The 19,951-nt window shown below is 37.9% G+C and overlaps 1 protein-coding gene across 1 annotated transcript in view; it reads left to right on the forward strand.

The window, feature by feature from the left end:
- LOC126253377 (purine nucleoside phosphorylase-like) overlaps positions 1-16,234 on the forward strand; it is an 81,708-nt gene extending 65,474 nt beyond the window's left edge. Inside the window, exons 3-6 of the mRNA XM_049954664.1 lie at positions 2,684-2,862; positions 4,892-5,067; positions 7,703-7,893; positions 14,361-16,234. Of these exons, the coding sequence (XP_049810621.1) occupies positions 2,684-2,862; positions 4,892-5,067; positions 7,703-7,893; positions 14,361-14,578 (764 nt within the window). The 3' untranslated portion in view covers positions 14,579-16,234. The remainder of the gene's footprint in view (positions 1-2,683; positions 2,863-4,891; positions 5,068-7,702; positions 7,894-14,360) is intronic.
- The last annotated feature ends 3,717 nt before the right edge of the window (positions 16,235-19,951 follow it).

The raw sequence follows: 19,951 nt of genomic DNA on the forward strand, positions 1-19,951 counted from the left end.
CATGCCAGCCAGCGTCGACTTTGAAAACATCTATCAGTGTGAAACACACTTTTCTCGCATGACGTACTGAAAACCATGGGGCAAGGCACTCAGGTAGATTACCGAAAAGCATTTTACTCGGTACCACATCAATGCTTATTAACTAACTTACGACTGTATGCGGTATCAAGCGAAATCTGTTACTGGAGTTTGTTTGGGTTGTTCTGGGGGAAGAGACCAAACTGCGAGATCATTTGCCTCATCGGATTAGGGAAGAACGGGGAAGGAAGTCGGCCGCATCCTTTCAAATGGCATTTGCCTGGAGCGATTTAGGGAAATCACGGAAAACCTAATCAGGATGGCCGGACGCGGGATTGAACCGTCGTTCTCCCAAATGCGAGTCCAGTGTGCTAACCACTGTGCCACCTCGCTCGTCTTCTTCTTCTTCTCTCTCTCTCTCTCTCTTTTTCAGTATTAGTGGTAACCTCAGACTGTGTGGAGATGATGCAGTTATCTATAAATGAAATTAAATGATCGTATGGCATTTATTGGCTGGGATATCCCCTTTGGGGTTCAGCCGCTGTATTGCAAGTCTTTTTAGTTGACGCCACTTCGGCGACTTCTGTGTCAATGATGATGGACACACAACACGCAGTCCCCTGCCGGGAATTGAACCCGGCCCCCCATGCATGGTAGGCGGTAATGCTACCACTATGCTACAGAGGCGGACTAGTTATCTATAATAAAGTACTGTCTGAAAGAAGCGACACAAATGATAACATCTCAAAGTAGTGTCAAGACAGGCAAGTTGCTTTGAATGTTCAGAAATTCTTGTCTAAATCTGTGTATTTCACAAGAAGATGAAACATTGTATCCTAAGACTATAATATCGGCGAGTCATAGTTGGAATCAGGTGTGCCTGTGCAAATACCTAGGTCTAACAATTTGGAGGTATATGAAATGGAATTATGATGTAACCACAGTCGTGGGTGGAGCAGGTAGCAGACTTAGGTTTATTGGTAGAATGCTAGGGAAAACAATCAGTCTACAAAGGAGACAGCGTACAAAACACTTGAGTGGCCTATCATGGAGTATTGCTAAGGTATATGGGAACTGTACCAAACAGGACTAACGGGATATTGAATGGATACGGAGAAGAGCAGCATGAATGGTCACAGGTTTGTCAGCTCATGGGAGAGTTTCACAGAGATACTGGGAAACCTGAACTGGTAGACACTTGAAGATAAAAGTAAACTGTCCCATGAAAACCTACTTAGAAAGTTTTCTAAAACCAGCACACTGCCAGTAAACTTTTAACCACAAAGTAAATATAAAGCAGATATATGCAGATACAAACCGATCAGCATAAGTAATGAATCTAAGAATAGGTTACAACCTCCTATGTGTCATTCCCATAGAGACTGTGGAGACAGTCTTAGTCTAATTGCAATGTGCACAGAGGCATTTAAGCAGTCATTCTTCCCGTGCTACATACCTGAACAGAATGGAAAAAAAATGCCTACAGTAGGATGTACCCCCTGCCGTGCACTTGACAGTATTTTCAGAGTGTGGATGTAGATGTAGATGAGATGGGGCAAGTGGGTGAAACGCCAGGCCATTCCATGAAAAGTTACTGAAAGTAGTACTGTTCTAAGATGTATTTATACAGTGTGTACGTAGTTCATTCTCAATCAGTCAATAAGAAAAGATCAGTAACAATTTGTTTGCTAAGTCTTACTTCTCCTTGTCATCTGTACTGTGCTGTCTCCTTTTGCCATCCAGCAATGCGTCTCTCAGTGGTCTTCCTATTTTTCTGCCCTTTTAGCACAAATTGTGAAAAGAAGATCATACAAGAGTAATGTGGGATTGCTCAGACGACTGGATACATATTATTTCACAACACTAAACTAAAATTGCACTTCTTAATGCTATTCATCGTTATGCTACCTAAATTTGATAAAGTAAAGTAGAAGGAAAGCTGCTAATGTGGAAAAAAACTACTGTCGCATCAGTTATGTTAAATAGCTACTGTTTTTCTCCTGTTGGTAGTTAATATTTATGTGATTGAAATGGTATTTTTCGAAGATTTTTTTATCAGCATTGGTAGAAACTTGTCGCATTTACACTACTTACTACTTTCCATGCAACTTTTCATGTTTCATTTCACACAAATCATTTTACATATATTTACTCAATCAGCTATTAAAATTTTCACTTTTGGTGTCCTTTTTCTAATCTTTGATAGTGAGAAGTGCCTTTTATTCATAGTAAGATTATCAGTTTTTTGGCTGGACAGCTTCCATGGGCTAATCTGATTATAAACACCGCAGCACCACATGGTTTTAGATACTTCATGTAAACAATAAGTCTGAAAACATAACCTAAGTTTGTGGGAGTGTTAAACTCTGTTAGAATGGAGGCGACTAATTTATTGGTAAATGAGCTTATCAACATAGAGCAGTTTATTCAAAAGAAAGTTTTGGTGTTGACTTTACCTCCAGACAAGAATAATTAAGGCAGAGTGAGTATCTTTAATGACAACCAAACCCACATTTCTTATAATATGAGATCATGTCATTTCATCACAGTATGATCCAAAATGTTAGATGCAGTTCTTTTGCTGGATCAGACTCACGTGTGAAGCAGTATTTCACTGTAACAAGCTTTTGTATACATCTGTAATACTGGTGTTATTTTTCTCCAGGTGAACTGGCAAACACACTTACAAAGCGGCAGGCGTTTCCTTACTCGGACATCCCCGGCTTCCCCCACTCGACAGTTGCTGGCCATGCTGGCCAACTTGTATTTGGATTTCTTGAAGGTGTTGAAGTCATGTGCATGCAGGGGCGTTTCCATGCTTATGAGGGATACCCAATTTGGAAGGTAATTGATAATAAAATATATGTAAAGAATATCTTCCTTAACTTTAGACCAAAAGTTTACACTATAGTGAAACAAGTGTTTGAGGTGTTACCAATTGTTTTAATGTGGTTTTTAATGACCAAGACTCTTGTATATAAATTCAGGAGGACATGCTGCCTGGAAGTTTACTGCACAGCTGTAGCCAGTAATACCACTACGCAATGTTTATGCAAGTCTTGATGGATACAAAAGTAAACTTCCTGCTGGCACATCATTCAAATGGCCACAATAATAGCAAAAGGTTCCCATATTCATTGTATTTTTACTTCCTGATTTCTTGTCAGACCTTGAAGAGAGCTATATCACTCAGTTCTCATTGATGTATTCTAGTCTGGTACAAAAAAAAAAAAAAAGTTCTACTTGAAGAAAGTTTATACCTGTATCACAGTGATTCTGAATTTATATGAAAATGCATTGGTCTTCATTATGGTCCCTGCCACTCTCTAGGTGAAATAACAAACATCTTTGAGTGAAAAGTTATTTGAGATGAAAAAGTTAGATGCCTCATCCTATATGTTATCAGCAAGTGTTACAGTATCAGCAAAGACTAGTTCCACCAGTGGTGTTGTTGATTTGTTTGACAACTGGTGAACATAAACAGGTTCCAAACAAGTTAAAATTGTATTGTGGAATGTGGCTCAGGCCATAATCTATTTATTTTGTTTGTGTCATCTTATCAACTGCAGTATTGGGAAATGTGTTGTAAAATCTGTAGTGGATGAAGTAGTGTGGCTTGTGCAGAAAACGCTTTTATTCGTACATATCCACAAAGTCCTTCTGTTGCAGTCCAGTATGGATTAAGTAATAAAGCATTCAGAAGACTGGCCTGTAAAAGACCAGTTACAAAACTCAGTTCTACAAAATGGAAACAGCCTGTAGACTTAAAAAAATCCACAAGAAAAAAACTTCAAAAAACATAAAACTGAGACATGACACCACAGCCATCAAACCAGTATCTCCTTGTGGAGATGAATCTTCTTTCTAAACAGAGGTACAGTGAAGAGAAATCCAGAAGAATCAATGAAAAGTAATAAGGAAAATTTTAGGTTCAAATTATATTGAAGAAAGACTAAGAATAGTTAAGGAATTAAAGTATACCAAAATCTGCCTTGGTAGCTATGTGGTAAGCATGGGGGGTTGCTCAGACTTTTCCTCTGCTCAGAGACTGGGTGTTGTGTTTCTCTTGCTTTCATGTAACCATAACTGACATTACTATTGAGATGGCTGAGTGGACATGGCCTAAAAAGCCTATAAACTGAAGGAAAAAAGTGTACAAACATTATTCAAGTATGAAAAAATGTAGGCTATAATCTATAGCCATATAAAAGAATGGAACCAACCAAATTAACTAGATAGCTTGTGGAATTCTATCATAATAGCATTAAGAATAAAACTGAAATATGATAGTGTAGCAAATGACGACCTGCAATTTGCAGGAATAACACAACTTGATACACAAAACAGAAAAATGTTTAGTCAGAAAATTGATGACTTGGCTGCTGGCCTGGCAGAAAAACCCCTTAAAACCAGAGCCTTGGTCAGATGAGTTGAAAAGAGCTGATTCTGGAGGATGGAAGTAATATGTACACTGAGAAAGGCTGATATCATGTTGCATCCTTTGAATAAAAGCCATGGCATTTTGTTTAAATATAAGATAAATTTTTCTGGAAAAAATTACATTTTATCAGTGGAGAAGAGTGACATATTAGACACTCCCTTTTGTTTTAGAAACTATTTCCGACTGATTACTGTCACAACCATCTTCAGCCATTCGTTAGCTCTTTCAGAATCTACAATAGGAAAAGGAATCATAGGCTAAATCAAAATCTTGAAATTTAATATTGTGAATTCTGAATATGGCCAAACCTAATAACAGTTCTAATGCTCTGTTACTGTATCTAAACTAGAGAGATTGCTGATCTTTATTCCGTGTGTATGCTGCTATTGATGACTCGAATGGTAGCTTAAAGACAGATTTTGATCTGTGCAGTGTGCCATGCCTGTGAGGGTCATGAAGCTGATAGGGGTGACCCACCTGATTGCCACCAATGCTGCTGGAGGCATCAATGATGATCTGAATGTTGGTGACATCATGCTAATCAAGGACCACATCAGTCTGATGGGATTTGCTGGAAATGGCCCTCTTATTGGTCCAAATGATGAAAGGTGAGTGCTTTCAAGGAGAGTGATTTCCTTTTGCCTGTTTGGCTCTTATGGAATATGCTTTAGAGCCATACATGCATTTTGGCTTGTATGCAATACCTGCAGCAGTTCTTCCTTGGTGACTTCAACAGGTACAGATTCACCTTTGCTTTCCTCTGTCTGTTTGCCCCTTCCTGAATCTGCAACTAATATTGTGCATTTTTAATGTCATCAGGGATTCCTCTCCCTCTCCTGCTCCCTCTTCTTTGGAATCTTTCCTCCAGTACCTCTTTGGTGTGTACAATTTCTTTGAATATGAACCAGCTGTTATGTTTTCCCTCTTCTTTTCCTGTAGTTTTCTTCCCTCTTTGGTTCTAAGACAACTACTTTCCTCACTCACTTTCCATTTCACTTAAAGCATTTTGTCCAAAACCACATTTCAGAAGTATAAAAGTATTTTCCCTTTAACGTTTTGATTGACAATTGTACATTGCCATATAATACCATACTACAGACAAAGCACTTTATGTATCTTTCTTAGTTCTACAATATAGGAAAAGATAGGTTGCTACTTACCATAAAGAAGACACATTAAGCTGCAGACAGGCATAAGTAAGACACTTGCATAAAGCTTTCGGCCACAGCCCTTATCAGCAATAGAGAAACACACACAATTAATACATATAGGTATGCACACTTCACTCATGCATGACCACCAACTCTGGCAGTTCTGTTAGAATTCTTTCTGTTGTTAACAGATCTCCTAGCTTCTCAAAAGCTCTTTCACCCATAGCTACACTATTTCTTATTTCCTCCACAGTTTCTATTTTCTACCACTCACCTTCCTAAGTATTTTAAAGACTTTATTGTTCAACATAATTGCCTTCAAATAACATTTTGTTTTCAGATTTGTTTCAGTTTTGTCCTTCGTGTATTTATCCTCATCCCGTATTCTTTCCCACTTTTCGTAAATTTTAATTAATCTGATTCTTTCAACATATATATGTATGCATATTTACACTTAATTGTTTTTCTCCTTTTTCCTCATTGCCAGTCCTCAATACCATTTCCTTTCTCAGTCATTTGTCCTTTTAGTAGTGTCAAGCAGTTATATCCTTACATTTAATACACAATGAGACCAACTTAGTTGGTAACAGTAGTATTTTAACTAATCACAATAGGTGTACAGCTATAAGACAACAAATACAAACCACAATTTTAAAGGCGTAATTGAATAGTTTCCTGCTAGTGGATACTCTTCTCAAAAAGGCATGTTTTGTGTTCTTATGACAGTGATAAATTTGTTATATTGCTAAGAGTAAGTTATGTACAGGGTCCAGGTACAATAATGTAACCACCGCCTCAACATAAATATGCAATAACTAGTCAGATGGCAAATGGCAGCACTAGAGTGAAGGGTATATGAAGTGTTTCGCAGGTGTGGAAAACGGAGCATTCATCCTTGTAATGCGGAAACGGAGTAATTTATCTAAAAGGGCATGATCATTGGCTTTTGGCCAAGGGTGGAAGCATTTACAAAAGTTTGCTACTGTATGCATGCTGCTGTGGGTAAAGTATACAGTGTGTGGCAAAATGGCACTGTCGAAAGCCAGCACTCAGCTAGTTATGCATGAAGGGCCATAGATGATAGAGGGTGAACGACAGCTGTGGAGATGTTCACAAGCAAATAGATCTGCAATTGATGAGCCATTGACCATTCAGATGAACCTGTGGCTACCTATACTGTCTCCTCAATGACTGTTCAGTGAATGTTGTTGTGCATTGGCCCCCACAGCAGGCACCTAGCTCATGCACCTGTGCTGACTGCTGTTCATTGGCAACAGAGGCTGGAATTTGATCATTGTTACTACAGCTGGATGTCCACTAAGGGCAACAGGTGACCTTTTCATATGAATCACATTTCATTCTTCACTGACATGGATTGCCTGAAAGTAAAAATCCTGCAACAACCATCAGAAGTGTCCAGGCGAGAGGAGGGAATGTTATGATCTGGGGAATGTTTTTGTGGCATTTCCTAGGTGATATTGTCATTCTGGAAGGCACAGTGGATCAATGCAAGTATGTGCTTAGCCTTGGGGACCATGTCCAACCCTGCATGTAGTTTTTTTCCTGGGCATGATGGCATGCAATGTCACACAAGGCGCAGTTTACATGTGTGTTTTGAAGAGCACCGGATGAGTTAATCGTGCTCCCATGGCCATCAAACTCCCCAGATGTAATCCCACTCGAGAATCTGTGGGTACATATCAGTCAGGCTGTTTGCACCATGGATCCACAGTAGAGAAACTTAGCATTGCTGGCCATGGCACTGGAATCGGCAGGGCCCCACATCCCTCTCAGTACCTTCCAAAACATGACTGTCTCCCTGCACATCTCGGGGCAGTGTTGCAGGTGGTTATTCAGGCTTCTGACAGGTGGTTACATTAATGTTGCTGGATAGTGTAGTACTTTGAAAATCGTTGGGTATACATATTTGTGAACAGGCTATAATGTTTATCTTCCTAAGAAAGTTGTGCTCAATTTTTTTTGTGAACTGCATAGATCTTGTTTCTATTTTTGTAGGGAGGGCAAATGGGATGACAAATCCTGAAAAAAGGCATGAATCCTTAATAATGCAATATCCATTTAATGTTCACAGGTTTGGACCACGCTTTGTGTCAATGAACAAAGCATATAATGTAAATCTCCGCAAGAAAGCCCATGAAGTGGCCAAGCAGATGGGTATTTCAGATGTTGTGAAGGAAGGCATTTACTGCTGCATAGGTGGACCAAACTATGAAACTGTTGCAGAAAACAGATGCCTTAAATTGATGGGAGTGGATGCTATTGGTAAGAAATATTATTCAGCTTTTAAAGTAACTTGACTTTCTCAGTTTTATTCTGTGAATTTCTGGGCTGTATGACAGTGAGTGATGAAATGTAAATAGTAGAAATCATAGAACGTGAAACTACGTCATAAAGAGTTCCTTGAAAAGGATTTGTTGTTTCCAGAATCAGATTTTCACTCTGCAGCAGAGTGTGTGCTGATATGAAACTTCCTGGCAGATTAAAACTGTGTGCTGGACCGAGACTCAAACTCGGGACCTTTGCCTTTCACCGGCAAGTGCTCTACCATCTGAGCTACCCGAGCACGACTCACGCCCCATCCTCACAGCTTCAGGTACTGGCGGAAGTGGAGCTGTGAGGATGGGGCGTGAGTCGTGCTCGGGTAGCTCAGATGGTAGAGCACTTGCCGGTGAAAGGCAAAGGTCCCGAGTTCGAGTCTCAGTCCGGCACACAGTTTTAATCTGCCAGGAAGTTTCATATGTAATTGTACTTAAAATATATTTTTACAGATGCAGTTATCTATAATGATTTATTATCTGAATGAAATAAAATAAAATAAAATAAATAAATAAGAAAACACCTCTACAGATATCAGTCAGATCCTGAGTAGATTTGAAAGTGGTATGAAGAGTGGCAACTTGCTTAAAATGTTCAGAAATGTAAACCTGTGCACTTCACTTAACAAAATGCAAAAATTTAGTGTACTGTGAACTACAGTAACAATGAGTAACAGTTAGAAACAGACAACTCATACAAATACCTGGGTGTAACAGTTTGTGGAGAAAATGGCACTATTGCACAGGCTATGTCATGGGAAAGGCTAGGGTTAGATGTCAGTTCCTTGGTAGAATACTGGGAGAACGCAGTCTACAAAGTACACTGCGCACAAATCACTTGTGCCTTTGATCTTAGAATATTGATGAAATGTGTGAGAACCATACCAAGTAGGGCTAACAGGGGATTTTGAAAATATTGGATGAAGGTCATCACAAATGATCACAAGTTTAACTAACAGTAGTGTCATAAGAATTTTGAAAAATTAGTACTGGCAGACACACGAGGATAGTTACAAATTATCCTGCAAAAGTCTACTTGAGGTATTGAGAACCAGTATCAAATGAAGAACTTAGGAATATACTGCACCTGCTATAAATCACTGCTTCAGGGTCCATGATGACAATGTTGGACTGATTACAGTGAGCACAGAGGCATTTAAGCAGTTATACTTCATCCACTCCATGCACAATTAGAACGAGAAAAACCATAACATGTGGTGCAATGCTAAGAACACACAGTTATGCCACTTAACAGTGGTTTACAGAGTGCTTATTAAGCATGCAGAAAGAGAACAAACTTTACACAGGCTGCAATAAACCCTGGTGCTGCTTCTGGGCCTGTCAGTGTAAAGAAGTTGCTCTCTCATTCCACAGCAGTGGCTGTAAGGCTACCTGACTAACACTAGAGTGCTGCAGCTATAGTCAGAACAGTGTTGGACCCGAGTGCTGAAGTGGGCACAGTGCACAAGGCACCACCGACACTGCATAAGGTGGCACTGTGCACAGCCCTGATGAGATAGGTACACGTTTTGTTTGATGTCCATAACATGAAGTCAGAAACACTGCAGTGTCTTCCAGCACATAGGGGACATAGCACATTTTGTGGTCTGTGTGCATTAGAAACTAGCATATGGGTAGTTTGTTGCTAGGAGTATCACAGAGTTCATTTTTCTACAGGATGAAGTGAATTCACACTGCTGTACAGTAGTCTGCACCAATTTCAGAGGTTATCTCAATACCTTAGGTGTATCAGTCAAACCAGCTTGGTTCCTGCAAGGTGGTGCAAGGATTCATTGGTCAGGAGGAGGCTAATTTTCTTTAAGGAAAATTCCCTTGAGCTTGTAACAAAAGGAGGTGGATTTTTCACCCTATTCCAGTAATGTTAATGCAAACTATGTATCATAACAACAAAAATAATCAATAATTGATAATATAATGTAAATGGACAGATAAAAAATCTACCCACCAAGCGGCAGCAAGGGAACACACATGCAAAAGGATTGAACTTTCACAAGGTTCCGGAGCCAGTGGCTCCTCCTCCTGGTGGAAGAGTTGAAGGGGAAGCACACACTCTGCTGCAGAGTGAAAATCTCATTCTGGATATAATTACATAACTGCATACTGGAGAATATAACTTGTATTTCAACAGTGATGACATGTATCTGTATATGCCATGTCCATCATACCATGAAATCCTTAAACCAGTCATAAATTTTGTTTCAAACTCCTTATGATCATATTTTCATTAATTAGTGTTAGTGTGGTACTGAGTCAAATGCATTCTGGGAGTCAAGAAATACTGAATCAATCATTTGTCTTGCCAACGGTCTTGCCGCAGTGGTAACACAGGTTCCCGTCAGATCACCCAAGTTAAGTGCTGTTGGGCTGGTATGGATGGATGACCATCCGGTCTGCCGAGTGCTGTTGGCAAGCAGGGTGCACTCAGCATTTGTGAGGCAAACTGATGAGCTACTTGATTGAGAAGTAGTGACTCCAGTCTTGTAAACTGGCCGGGAGAGTCGTGTGCTGACCACATGCCCCTCCATATCTGTATAGCATCTGACAGATATATTTTTCCCACGTGGAATGTTTCCCTCTAGTATATATATAAACCCACATCCTTTTGTATTTCCCTCTCCTTCCCTTTTTCCTGATGAAGCAACCATTGGTTGCGAAAGCTTGAATTTTGTGTGTATGTTTGTGTTTGTTTGTGTGTCTATCAACTTGCCAGCGCTTTCGTTTGGTAAGTGACATCATCTTTGTTTATATATATATATATATATATATATATATATATATATATATATATATATATATATATATATATATATATATATATATATATAATAGAGGGAAACATTCCACATATATCCATCCGCACATACACAGACACAAGCAGACATTTGTAAAGGACTCTTTGCCTTTACAAGTGTGTGTGTGTGTGTGTGTGTGTGTGTGTGTGTGTGTGTACCTGTCCTTTTTCCCCCCTAAGGTAAGCCTTTCCGCTCCCAGGATTGGAATGACTCCTTACCCTCTCCCTTAAAACCCACATCCTTTCGTCTTTCCCTCCCTTCCCTCTTTCCTGATGAAGCAACAGTTTGTTGCGAAAGCTCAAATTTCGTGTGTATGTTTGTGTTTGTTTGTGTGTCTATCGACCTGCCAGCACTTTCGTTCGGTAAGTCACATCATCTGTGTTTTTAGAGATCTCCTTTATATTACAGTTAAATTGGGACACCTTGGCTGCAAATACTGTGTAACATCTGACAGGGACTCCATTGGGCCCTGCGAATTTGTTTAGTTTTAATGATTTCAGCTGTTTCTCAATGCCACTGACACTAATATCTGTATCATGAGATGATTACATTGGGGCAGTACTTCTATCTTTCTGTTTGTAAAAAAAATTTGAAAAAGGAGTTCAACATTTCTGATTTTGCTTTGCTACCCTCAATTTCAGTTCCTACATCATCCAGGAGTGTCAGCACACGTAAACGCTCTGAATAGCCTCAAGTCTAGCATGCAGAATTCAATAGAGGCCCTCTTAATTGTTTGTCTCACTTCAGGTGGTATTATGGAACAGTTGTAGGTCAGATATAAGGCACTCACTGTACAAATTACAAGATTTTTAGTGTTACAGGTAGATGTGTTCTTTCATAACATCATGAAAGATCGTCTCCCTAGTACTACTGATGTTGGTGTGCTTTACGAAATGTGTAGCACCATGAAGCACTGAAGAGATATATTTGCTAACATTTGCAGCATGTCATGATCCCGAAACATACACCTCATGTCTTTATCACAAAGAGGGTTCACAGGTTTCCGTATTTGGTGCTCTGCTTCCTTATTTAAACTCTTCTGCAGAATATGGGGGAAAGTGGTGAGATGCCGGACTTGATTCACCTAGACAGTGGCTCAAAACCCTGTCTGTCCAATGAGGTGTAGAATTACTAATAAAACCATCATAATTGAAGAATTGCCACTTACAGATGTAAACTGAGAATCTTATGTTAAAGGCGAGAATCAGCAGAGGCAATCACCACCCATGTTTCTAAAAGAGTAGTGAGCTGGCCATATCATTATAGTTGAGTGTACGTCCTGGGCACTGCAAGGCAACTTCTGTACCTCAGGTGCTAGTCAACTGGGCTTGGTACTCATGAGTGTTTTAGTGCTAAAAACAACATAGTTTTTTGGTGTTGTCAGATAGACCTCTTAGCATTAAGTTTCCTCTGGTTAACTGTAAAATGCATTCATATCTAACTCTATAATGTGACCAGGTGATCCTGGTTTTTCAGCATGACTTGCAGCATGTGATACTGGCTCTGGCTTTCACATAATGGACACTGAGCAAGCCTGTACTGGTACTGTGAGCCCTTTCTAGAAACCTGGCAATGCAAAATAAATGTTCCCTTCACATGGCTATCTCCAAGTAACCACATAAAATTGTGTATGTGTGCACAATAACTCACCTCTCAAAATAAGATATTTAATCAATATCAGCATCTCTTTAAATTTCAAAAAGGTTTCTCCTCAGAATGTGCCATTTTTCAATCTACGAATCAAATTATACAGAACTTGAATGAAATATTGTTAACTGTTTTTTTCTATGACTTGTCAAATCGCTGGTTTTGTAGTTCACAGTATTCTCTTAGAGAAACACTAATATTGTGGTATTAGAGATATTAACAGAACTGGTTTTCATCTTGCCTGTCTAAAAGGCCGTAGGGTATTGCATTAAGGAAGCCAGGGAGTGAACACAATGAAACACACCTTCACCATGGGAAACAATCACTAAGTGGATGTCACAGATCAATATTGGGTCTGCATTTGTATATAAATAATATGCCTTCATATATCCAAGAGTCAGAAATAGTGCTGTTTGCTTATGGTGCAAGCTTTATAATCAAGCCTAATGGAGTAACATCAACATGTGAAAATGTAAATTTTTCTTGAAAATTAATAACTGGTTCTCTGAAAATGGACAGTCACTGAATTGAGATAAAACACAATACATAAAATTCAGCAGGGCTACAGTGCAAGTTCTCGCCACACCATTAGAAGTAATGCAGGAGGATAAATAAATTAATAAACCAGAATACTCTCAATTGTTAGGTGTTTACGGAAATGGAAGTCATATGTTACAGACCTTCTTAAATGTCTAAGCTCTGCAGATTTTGTGTTAGAGACAGTATCAGACTTTGAAGCTGAAAATGTCAAATGTAGACTTGCTTTATCTGTTTTAATTCATCTTCTTGTGACATCAATGTGTTACTCGCATGGAAGCATGTATTAAGGGTAATACAAGCTCTCCACTCTTACAACTTCTTGTAAACCTCTCACACCTATGCCCGTATACGAAGACAGCTGGAAACAGTATGTCAGTACTGCATTTTGGGAGGTGGACTAAGCCAGTTTGGGAGTTGTAAGGTGTCATTGTGTGGGTAGAGGGTGTGAGAGGTGGGAGGCAGGAAGAAGAGTGGGGGGTGGCAGCTCAGAGGGAGGCAGCAGGTTTGCTGGCTAGGAATGTGAGGGGGAGATGAGCCAGGTGCACAGACTAGATATGTGACACATGAGTATCAGAGCCAGTGGGGAGCAGCACATGCTGAATGTGACATGGGGATGTTAATTGGGAGGGGGTGACCCTGTCACTCCCTCCCAATTCATGTCCCCACATCACCTTTAGAGTGTGCCGCTTTCCACTGTTGACACCTATATGCTTCTGCTTTCCAGTGATTGGTCTCCTTTACTCCTGAAATATTTATATTCTACCAGAAATTTCCTTCAAAATCTTTAAGCAGTTGGGCATACTGAGAACAGCCTCACAATAAAATTATTCTGTTGTGAAGTTTGTTGATGTTGCTTTCAAACTGCGACTGATTGGCAACATTAATGAATTTAATACTAGAAGCAGAAATGATTTACATAATTCATCACTCAGCCTTTGTGGTGGACATAAAGGAGTGAAATAATGAACCGTAAAAATCTTTGACCACCAACCCAGTGATGGAAAAATTTTAGGTTTCAAATACATTTGTATTAACTGAAGTGTGTGGCAACTCATAACCACACATTCAGTTACCTCACAAACAGCTCATCCACAAACTCTTGTTCACTGGAGAATTTTTCCTTCCTTTTATTGTATACTTTCATCCACAGTTTTTGCTGTTAATTATCAACATGCATGATGTTTTGTGCACCATGAGAGCTGTCTACAGACTAATAAAAACAAAATAAAATAAAGAAAACAAAATGAAATGAACAAATGCTGATCACCTCCAAGAATGATTTTAATCACTGTCACCATTTACTTGCTTTTGCATTGTGAAAACTTCATATTCATTTTAATACAACCTGTTATTAATATTCTGTAGCTTCATTGTGTAATAATATGAATTTAACAAAATACTCTTGTTTTGTTAGGAATGAGCACAGTCCACGAAGTTATTGTGGCACGCCACTGCGGGATGGAGGTGTTTGCTCTCAGCCTGATCACCAACAAGTGTGCCCTCAACTACGACGGTGACCAGGAAGTGTGCCACGAGGAGGTCATCGAGGTCGGCAGGGTGAGGGCCAAGGTCCTGCAGCAGCTTGTCTCAAACCTGGTCCCACTCATGATTGCAGCGACAGCCTCAAAATGAAGTTGTGAATCTAAACTAAGAAAATGCTTTACTCTGCAGAGTGCTGCTGTTGTAAATGGTGCCTTATAGTATGGCGCTTCCTGATAGGAAAGGAGGACTAGTTTTTCAGTGTCTGGGAGTTTCGTCCAATACATATTATATTCTGACCGATCCACAGAGAATATATAGTGATAAAGTGTATCAAACGAGGCTGTTCACGAGAAGGATAAACATAGCATGTGAGCTACACAAAATTTGAAATTTTGTATGGAACAGAGCATTGCTTTCGGTTTGTGAAGCTCAGGGTGCAAGACATGTTTTATATATTTGTTTGTTATGAATAGACTGTAAGTTGTTAGTGCCTGCTAGATCAGGATTCAGTTCCTGCTGTGCACGATTGATGTGGTTTTCCAGCTTTAATGTAAATATGTCTTCCCCTTATTTTGAATTTCGTACTAAATTTCTAATACTGTTTTTACAATGTTATCACTTCTGCCTTAAAGCATGTGAAAAATTATAACAGTTTTATGTATGAGACCAATATTGTTAAGATATGTAATGTTTCATTTAATTCGATTCAGTGCTCTTTCTTAGACAACTTCTCGGCATAAAAAGAGATAAAATGCTTGTAACTGTTTCAGTAATTGATATTCCTCTTCTTATACACTTCAAACTTGTATCCACACATATGCTACAGAAGACAAAACATGGCTTAATTTATTTTGTCTGCTATATTTTACAAACTTTCTTAACATGTTCTGTAATACTCTGAAATTTAGATTACCTCTGTGGCATGAGAAAATCTTACTACACATTTTTGGGTATAAAATTGATACGTACCTGAGTCAATATGACTTTTTACATCATTCCTTTGTTCTTTTCTTCTTAGCAGTATCAATAATTTGTACATGTATTAAAGTAATCTTATCCTTGTTTTATCTTTCCTTCACAAATTTGCATAAGACTGATTGATCTGGTTTGCAGCTATAAATATGGAGAAAGAAGGAAAAGTAACTTGTATTTATTTTATAATATTGTACAGTACTACGTTATAGAAAAATTTTAGATAGTGGCAATGATAGCAATATGTCTTCCTAAAGAATTTGCAGCCATTCTTGAAACTGCATTGACACAGTGGCCTTTCAGATAATTTGGCGAGCAAAAAGCAGACCACACAACTGCAATTTGACTTGTGTTCACAGGTGATTATCTCCAGAAAATGAACAAGACAACCAGCAGTCTTGGGTTGCCACAATGAATGGGTGCTGTTTTATAATGGACAGTGTTACTGTTTTCAAGAATTGAAAGGCTATTGTAAGCATTGCTAAAAATACTAGAAACAGACAGTGAGTTTTAAAAATTCCGAACTGTATATTTTTCGATAGGTTAAGATATTTATGCTGTGTATCTAAGGTGACATTTTAAATGTTTCTTTTATACAATGTGTTGTTTAAGACTAGGTAGAAAACTATACTGTTATTTCATTAAATGAAGATAATGTACTATGTTTGAAATGCTGAAACATTAGAAAGAGAGAGTACAAATTATGCTAAAAATTATAATTTGCATTAAAATTGTTCAGTATTTCAAATACAGAAAAGTGTTATCATCTTTGTCCAATTTTTATAACATAACAAATTTCCAGAAATAAAATGTTCTTGGACTGTAATGGATTTATTTAATGTATTTAATGTATCTCTCTTTAAGGACATTATCATGAGCAATTTAAAACAGATTTTACATTTTCCGTGACATGTTGAAAAGTGTGGTTACATTTTGTGTAGTAGCCTACTACAACACATTGTTAACTGAAATACAGCCAATCAAATAACAGAAGCAGATTGTTTCTAAACAATTTTATGATGTGCCTGTGAAAATAATGAACAAAACAGCTTTATACATAGGATATATTTGCTATGCTGTTTTCTTAAGCTTTGTTGTCACATTTTTATTGGTACCAATTACAAATCCTTCCCGTGTGTGTGACAGATTTCATACATTTGAATATTATTCCGTAGAGTGAAAGCAGTGTTGCTCCAAATATTATTGTTCAAAAGTTTTGACATTAGTATCTGCTATTGTTTTCAGGAAGATTGTTATAAAGATTACATTCCTGACACAGAAGTAATGACATGTGTAAAAGTTAAGTTTTCATTTAGTCTGGTATAGGGGTTATGAATATAAGGAGGTTCTTTCTCCTTCACTGTACTGTCTTTAACTATTACATTTTTAAAAGATTATAAGTTTCCATCATGCTCAACATGTAAATACATGATAGAGGTGGAGTACCACAGATCTTAAACAGTGGTTTACACGAGTCCCTAGGTTTGCATCCAGTCATGATTATAATGGCCTTTTTCACAGTTTGAATGTGCTGATGGCTACTTGGAGCTTTTGAAAATGTGACCCCATATTAAAGATGAGGACAAAAGTAGGCATGACAGACACTACTTGCTGTTTTCTCAGTGAGCAAAGAGGTAGTAGTACAAGTACTCAATTTTAAATTGCTTCACAACCATAAGAATTTCGTTCCCGCCTGTTCGCAATTTGTTTATTATTGACAGAGACAAATGGGATGCATGGATCCTTGTTTAAAGAACTGTACCAATTCCATGCTATCGGTTATGCGGGTCATGGCCTGTTGCTTCTACCTGCTGGGTTGTTTGCTCCATGGCGTGAGGGAAAGATGTGGAGTGCATGTGACCTTCATGATGATAAAGTAATCATTGCAGCATTGATATACTGTTTTTATTCTACTACTGTTCTGAGTCTCATGTGAAGTGGATGCATGACAACATCTAGCTGGAATGTAATGCATGTGTAGTCGCTTCACTAAGAGAAGTTAGAGTTGCACATTGTAGGAAATACATGAGTTCAGCTTCTCTGAGTGTTACTCCACTGGAACAAGTTTCTCTTTCCGCATCTTCGACACAATGGATCAAAGACCACGGAGGGATGAGCTGTCTTGGTTCAAGGGTACTGAATAGTAGGACCCTTGCAGCATTGGTACTGTATGGCGACAATGAAAAAAAAGGTAAGAGAAAAACTGAGCCTAGCAACAGACAGAATTTATGGATTGACTGCTGGACTTTTTCAATGTCGTACTCCTAATTCCACCATTAGGGAAATCAAGAACAAGGAAACATTCCATTAGATGGTCTCAAAAGCATAAAGTGCAAAAATTTTGTGATGTGCTATAAAAACTCTTCTTGACTAGAAACAAATCTAAAGCTGTTCAATAAGTGGCTGTTACTTAGGTAGCAGCATTTAAATTGTAGGATGGTCAGAAGGGCCCCTCTGCTTCTACTTTTTTTATTGTTGGAAAGGAGTGAGTGTTGAAATCTCCACAAATTACCAGAACACATCCTATTTTATTTACTTTGTTTAGCAATGATTGCAATTTATCAATTTATTTAAGACAAGATGGAAGACCGAGATGCTCATTGGTAAACTATACCAATAACTAAGTTAAACTAGTGGATTTTTACAGCTGCAGTCTGTCCTTTTTGTTGTTCATTAGAGTTAAGTCTGATTAGGTAGTAAAATATATATTTTCATTTTTATAAACTGCTGTCCCATGCTGGTTGCTTTTATTTTTTTGATAGTGGGAAAAGAAAATGAAATTAACTACATTGTATGCTAAATTAGTTCAGGGTTAAGTCAGGGCCCTAAAATGTATGACTTAAAAAAAAGCACTGATTATTGGCAAATACTTGTTTAACATTCAGGCATACTTTTCATTATTGCAGTTTATCATTTGTTTCCTGTAACTGAGATGAGTCAATGTGGGAGAACACCACAGTTTCTCCAGTAATACTTTATAGTTTGTAGAATCAAAAGTCTTAACAAGATAAACTAGTATGACTTTACAAGATAATTTTGGTACAAGAGGTTTGGGCAAAAGAAATAAGTTTTTAACAGCTTTGACCATTGGCATTTGGAACCTGAAACCTTACTGAGACTTAGCCAAGATATTATTATTCAATAAATATAGATAGGTTTGCTGTTGTATGCAGTACTCAAATTACTCTGGAAAAATGAATTGGATAGTAATTATTATTATATGATTTGTCACCAAGTTTATCTACTTTCACATAATGTGTTTGTTACATAAATATTTAAAAAATACATAAAAAATGATTAAGTCCCAAAAATTTTTTTTGGCCATGATAATCTGAACTTGTTGGACAGGAGAGCATTGTATACGTATCACATGCTGTACCTGTAACAACCACAGTAGGTAGAGTTGAAAGGTAGGTTGGTTCTGGAACTTTTGATGCAGATTGTCATCAGAAGAAAGAAAAATTCTGAAAGTAGGAAAAATGATGGAAATAAAGAAATACCACTCCAAAATCTGGATTAGGAGTGACATAAATAAACAAAAAGTCAGAAATAAGATACTGGTATCTAAAGTACATTCATTCAGTGAAATCCTATGGCATAATGTTGTGAGGCAGTTGTCCTTCACCAAGTACAGAGCATAAAATCGTAAAAAATTTAGTTCCATTACCTCTTCTGTTACTTCTTGCATTTGAACAGGAGATATGTGTCAAACATGTTTTCCCCCATCTCATATTACTCTTAAAAATAATGCAAACAAAATATGACAGGATAGAAAGTGTAGTAAACTGTAATTCTACTAAAAGAAATGAGGGCCCTCTATCAAAATTATCTTTGGTTCTCCTACAATAATTGGTGAAACACGTATCAAAGTCAAGTTCTAATATTTTCTTCTAAATCATGCTAAAAATTCTAGCCACAATTTCCAGTGTCCATAGCACAAAAAAGCAAAAAAAATTGTTGACTTCTTTTCCTCTACTTTATGTACTCAGATGTCAGTAGCATTTGAATTGAGATTTCTGCTACAAATACACAAGAATGACACATCTTGTAGACAGCATCAAAAGATGTTTATGACAAAAGCAACAATGGCTATGAAACTTAGAAATAACAAATATCATTACAGAGTATATGTGTTGGCATATAAGAATCTCTAGGTTACTGAAGAGTCTTCTGTAAGATGTTTGGTTACAGACCTAACACAATTTATTATTGCACACTTGTGTAGAATAAATATTGCTTTGACCTATATAGTAAATTTCGAGTAGAAATGAGGCAGAAAACTAAAAATCTCCAGTTGATAAAAAACAAAGTAAATGACTATAATGTGACTGGAGAGTTAAAAAGTCCATGCAGCAGGTGGTGGCAGAAGAGAACAAACAAACAGAAGTTAAGGAAATGTGCAAGCTTTTGAAGCCAGTGGCTGCTTCTTTCGGCAGAAGGGTTGAAGGGGAGGTAATAGGGATGAAGAACAAGGACTGGCAATGTTTAAAAATGGGGAAAGCCCTTTTCTTTCTCATTCAACCCTTCTTCCAGAAGAAAGCTTGTAAATTT

Source organism: Schistocerca nitens, chromosome 4 (genome assembly GCF_023898315.1).
Source record: "Schistocerca nitens isolate TAMUIC-IGC-003100 chromosome 4, iqSchNite1.1, whole genome shotgun sequence".
Taxonomy (NCBI): domain Eukaryota; kingdom Metazoa; phylum Arthropoda; class Insecta; order Orthoptera; family Acrididae; genus Schistocerca; species Schistocerca nitens.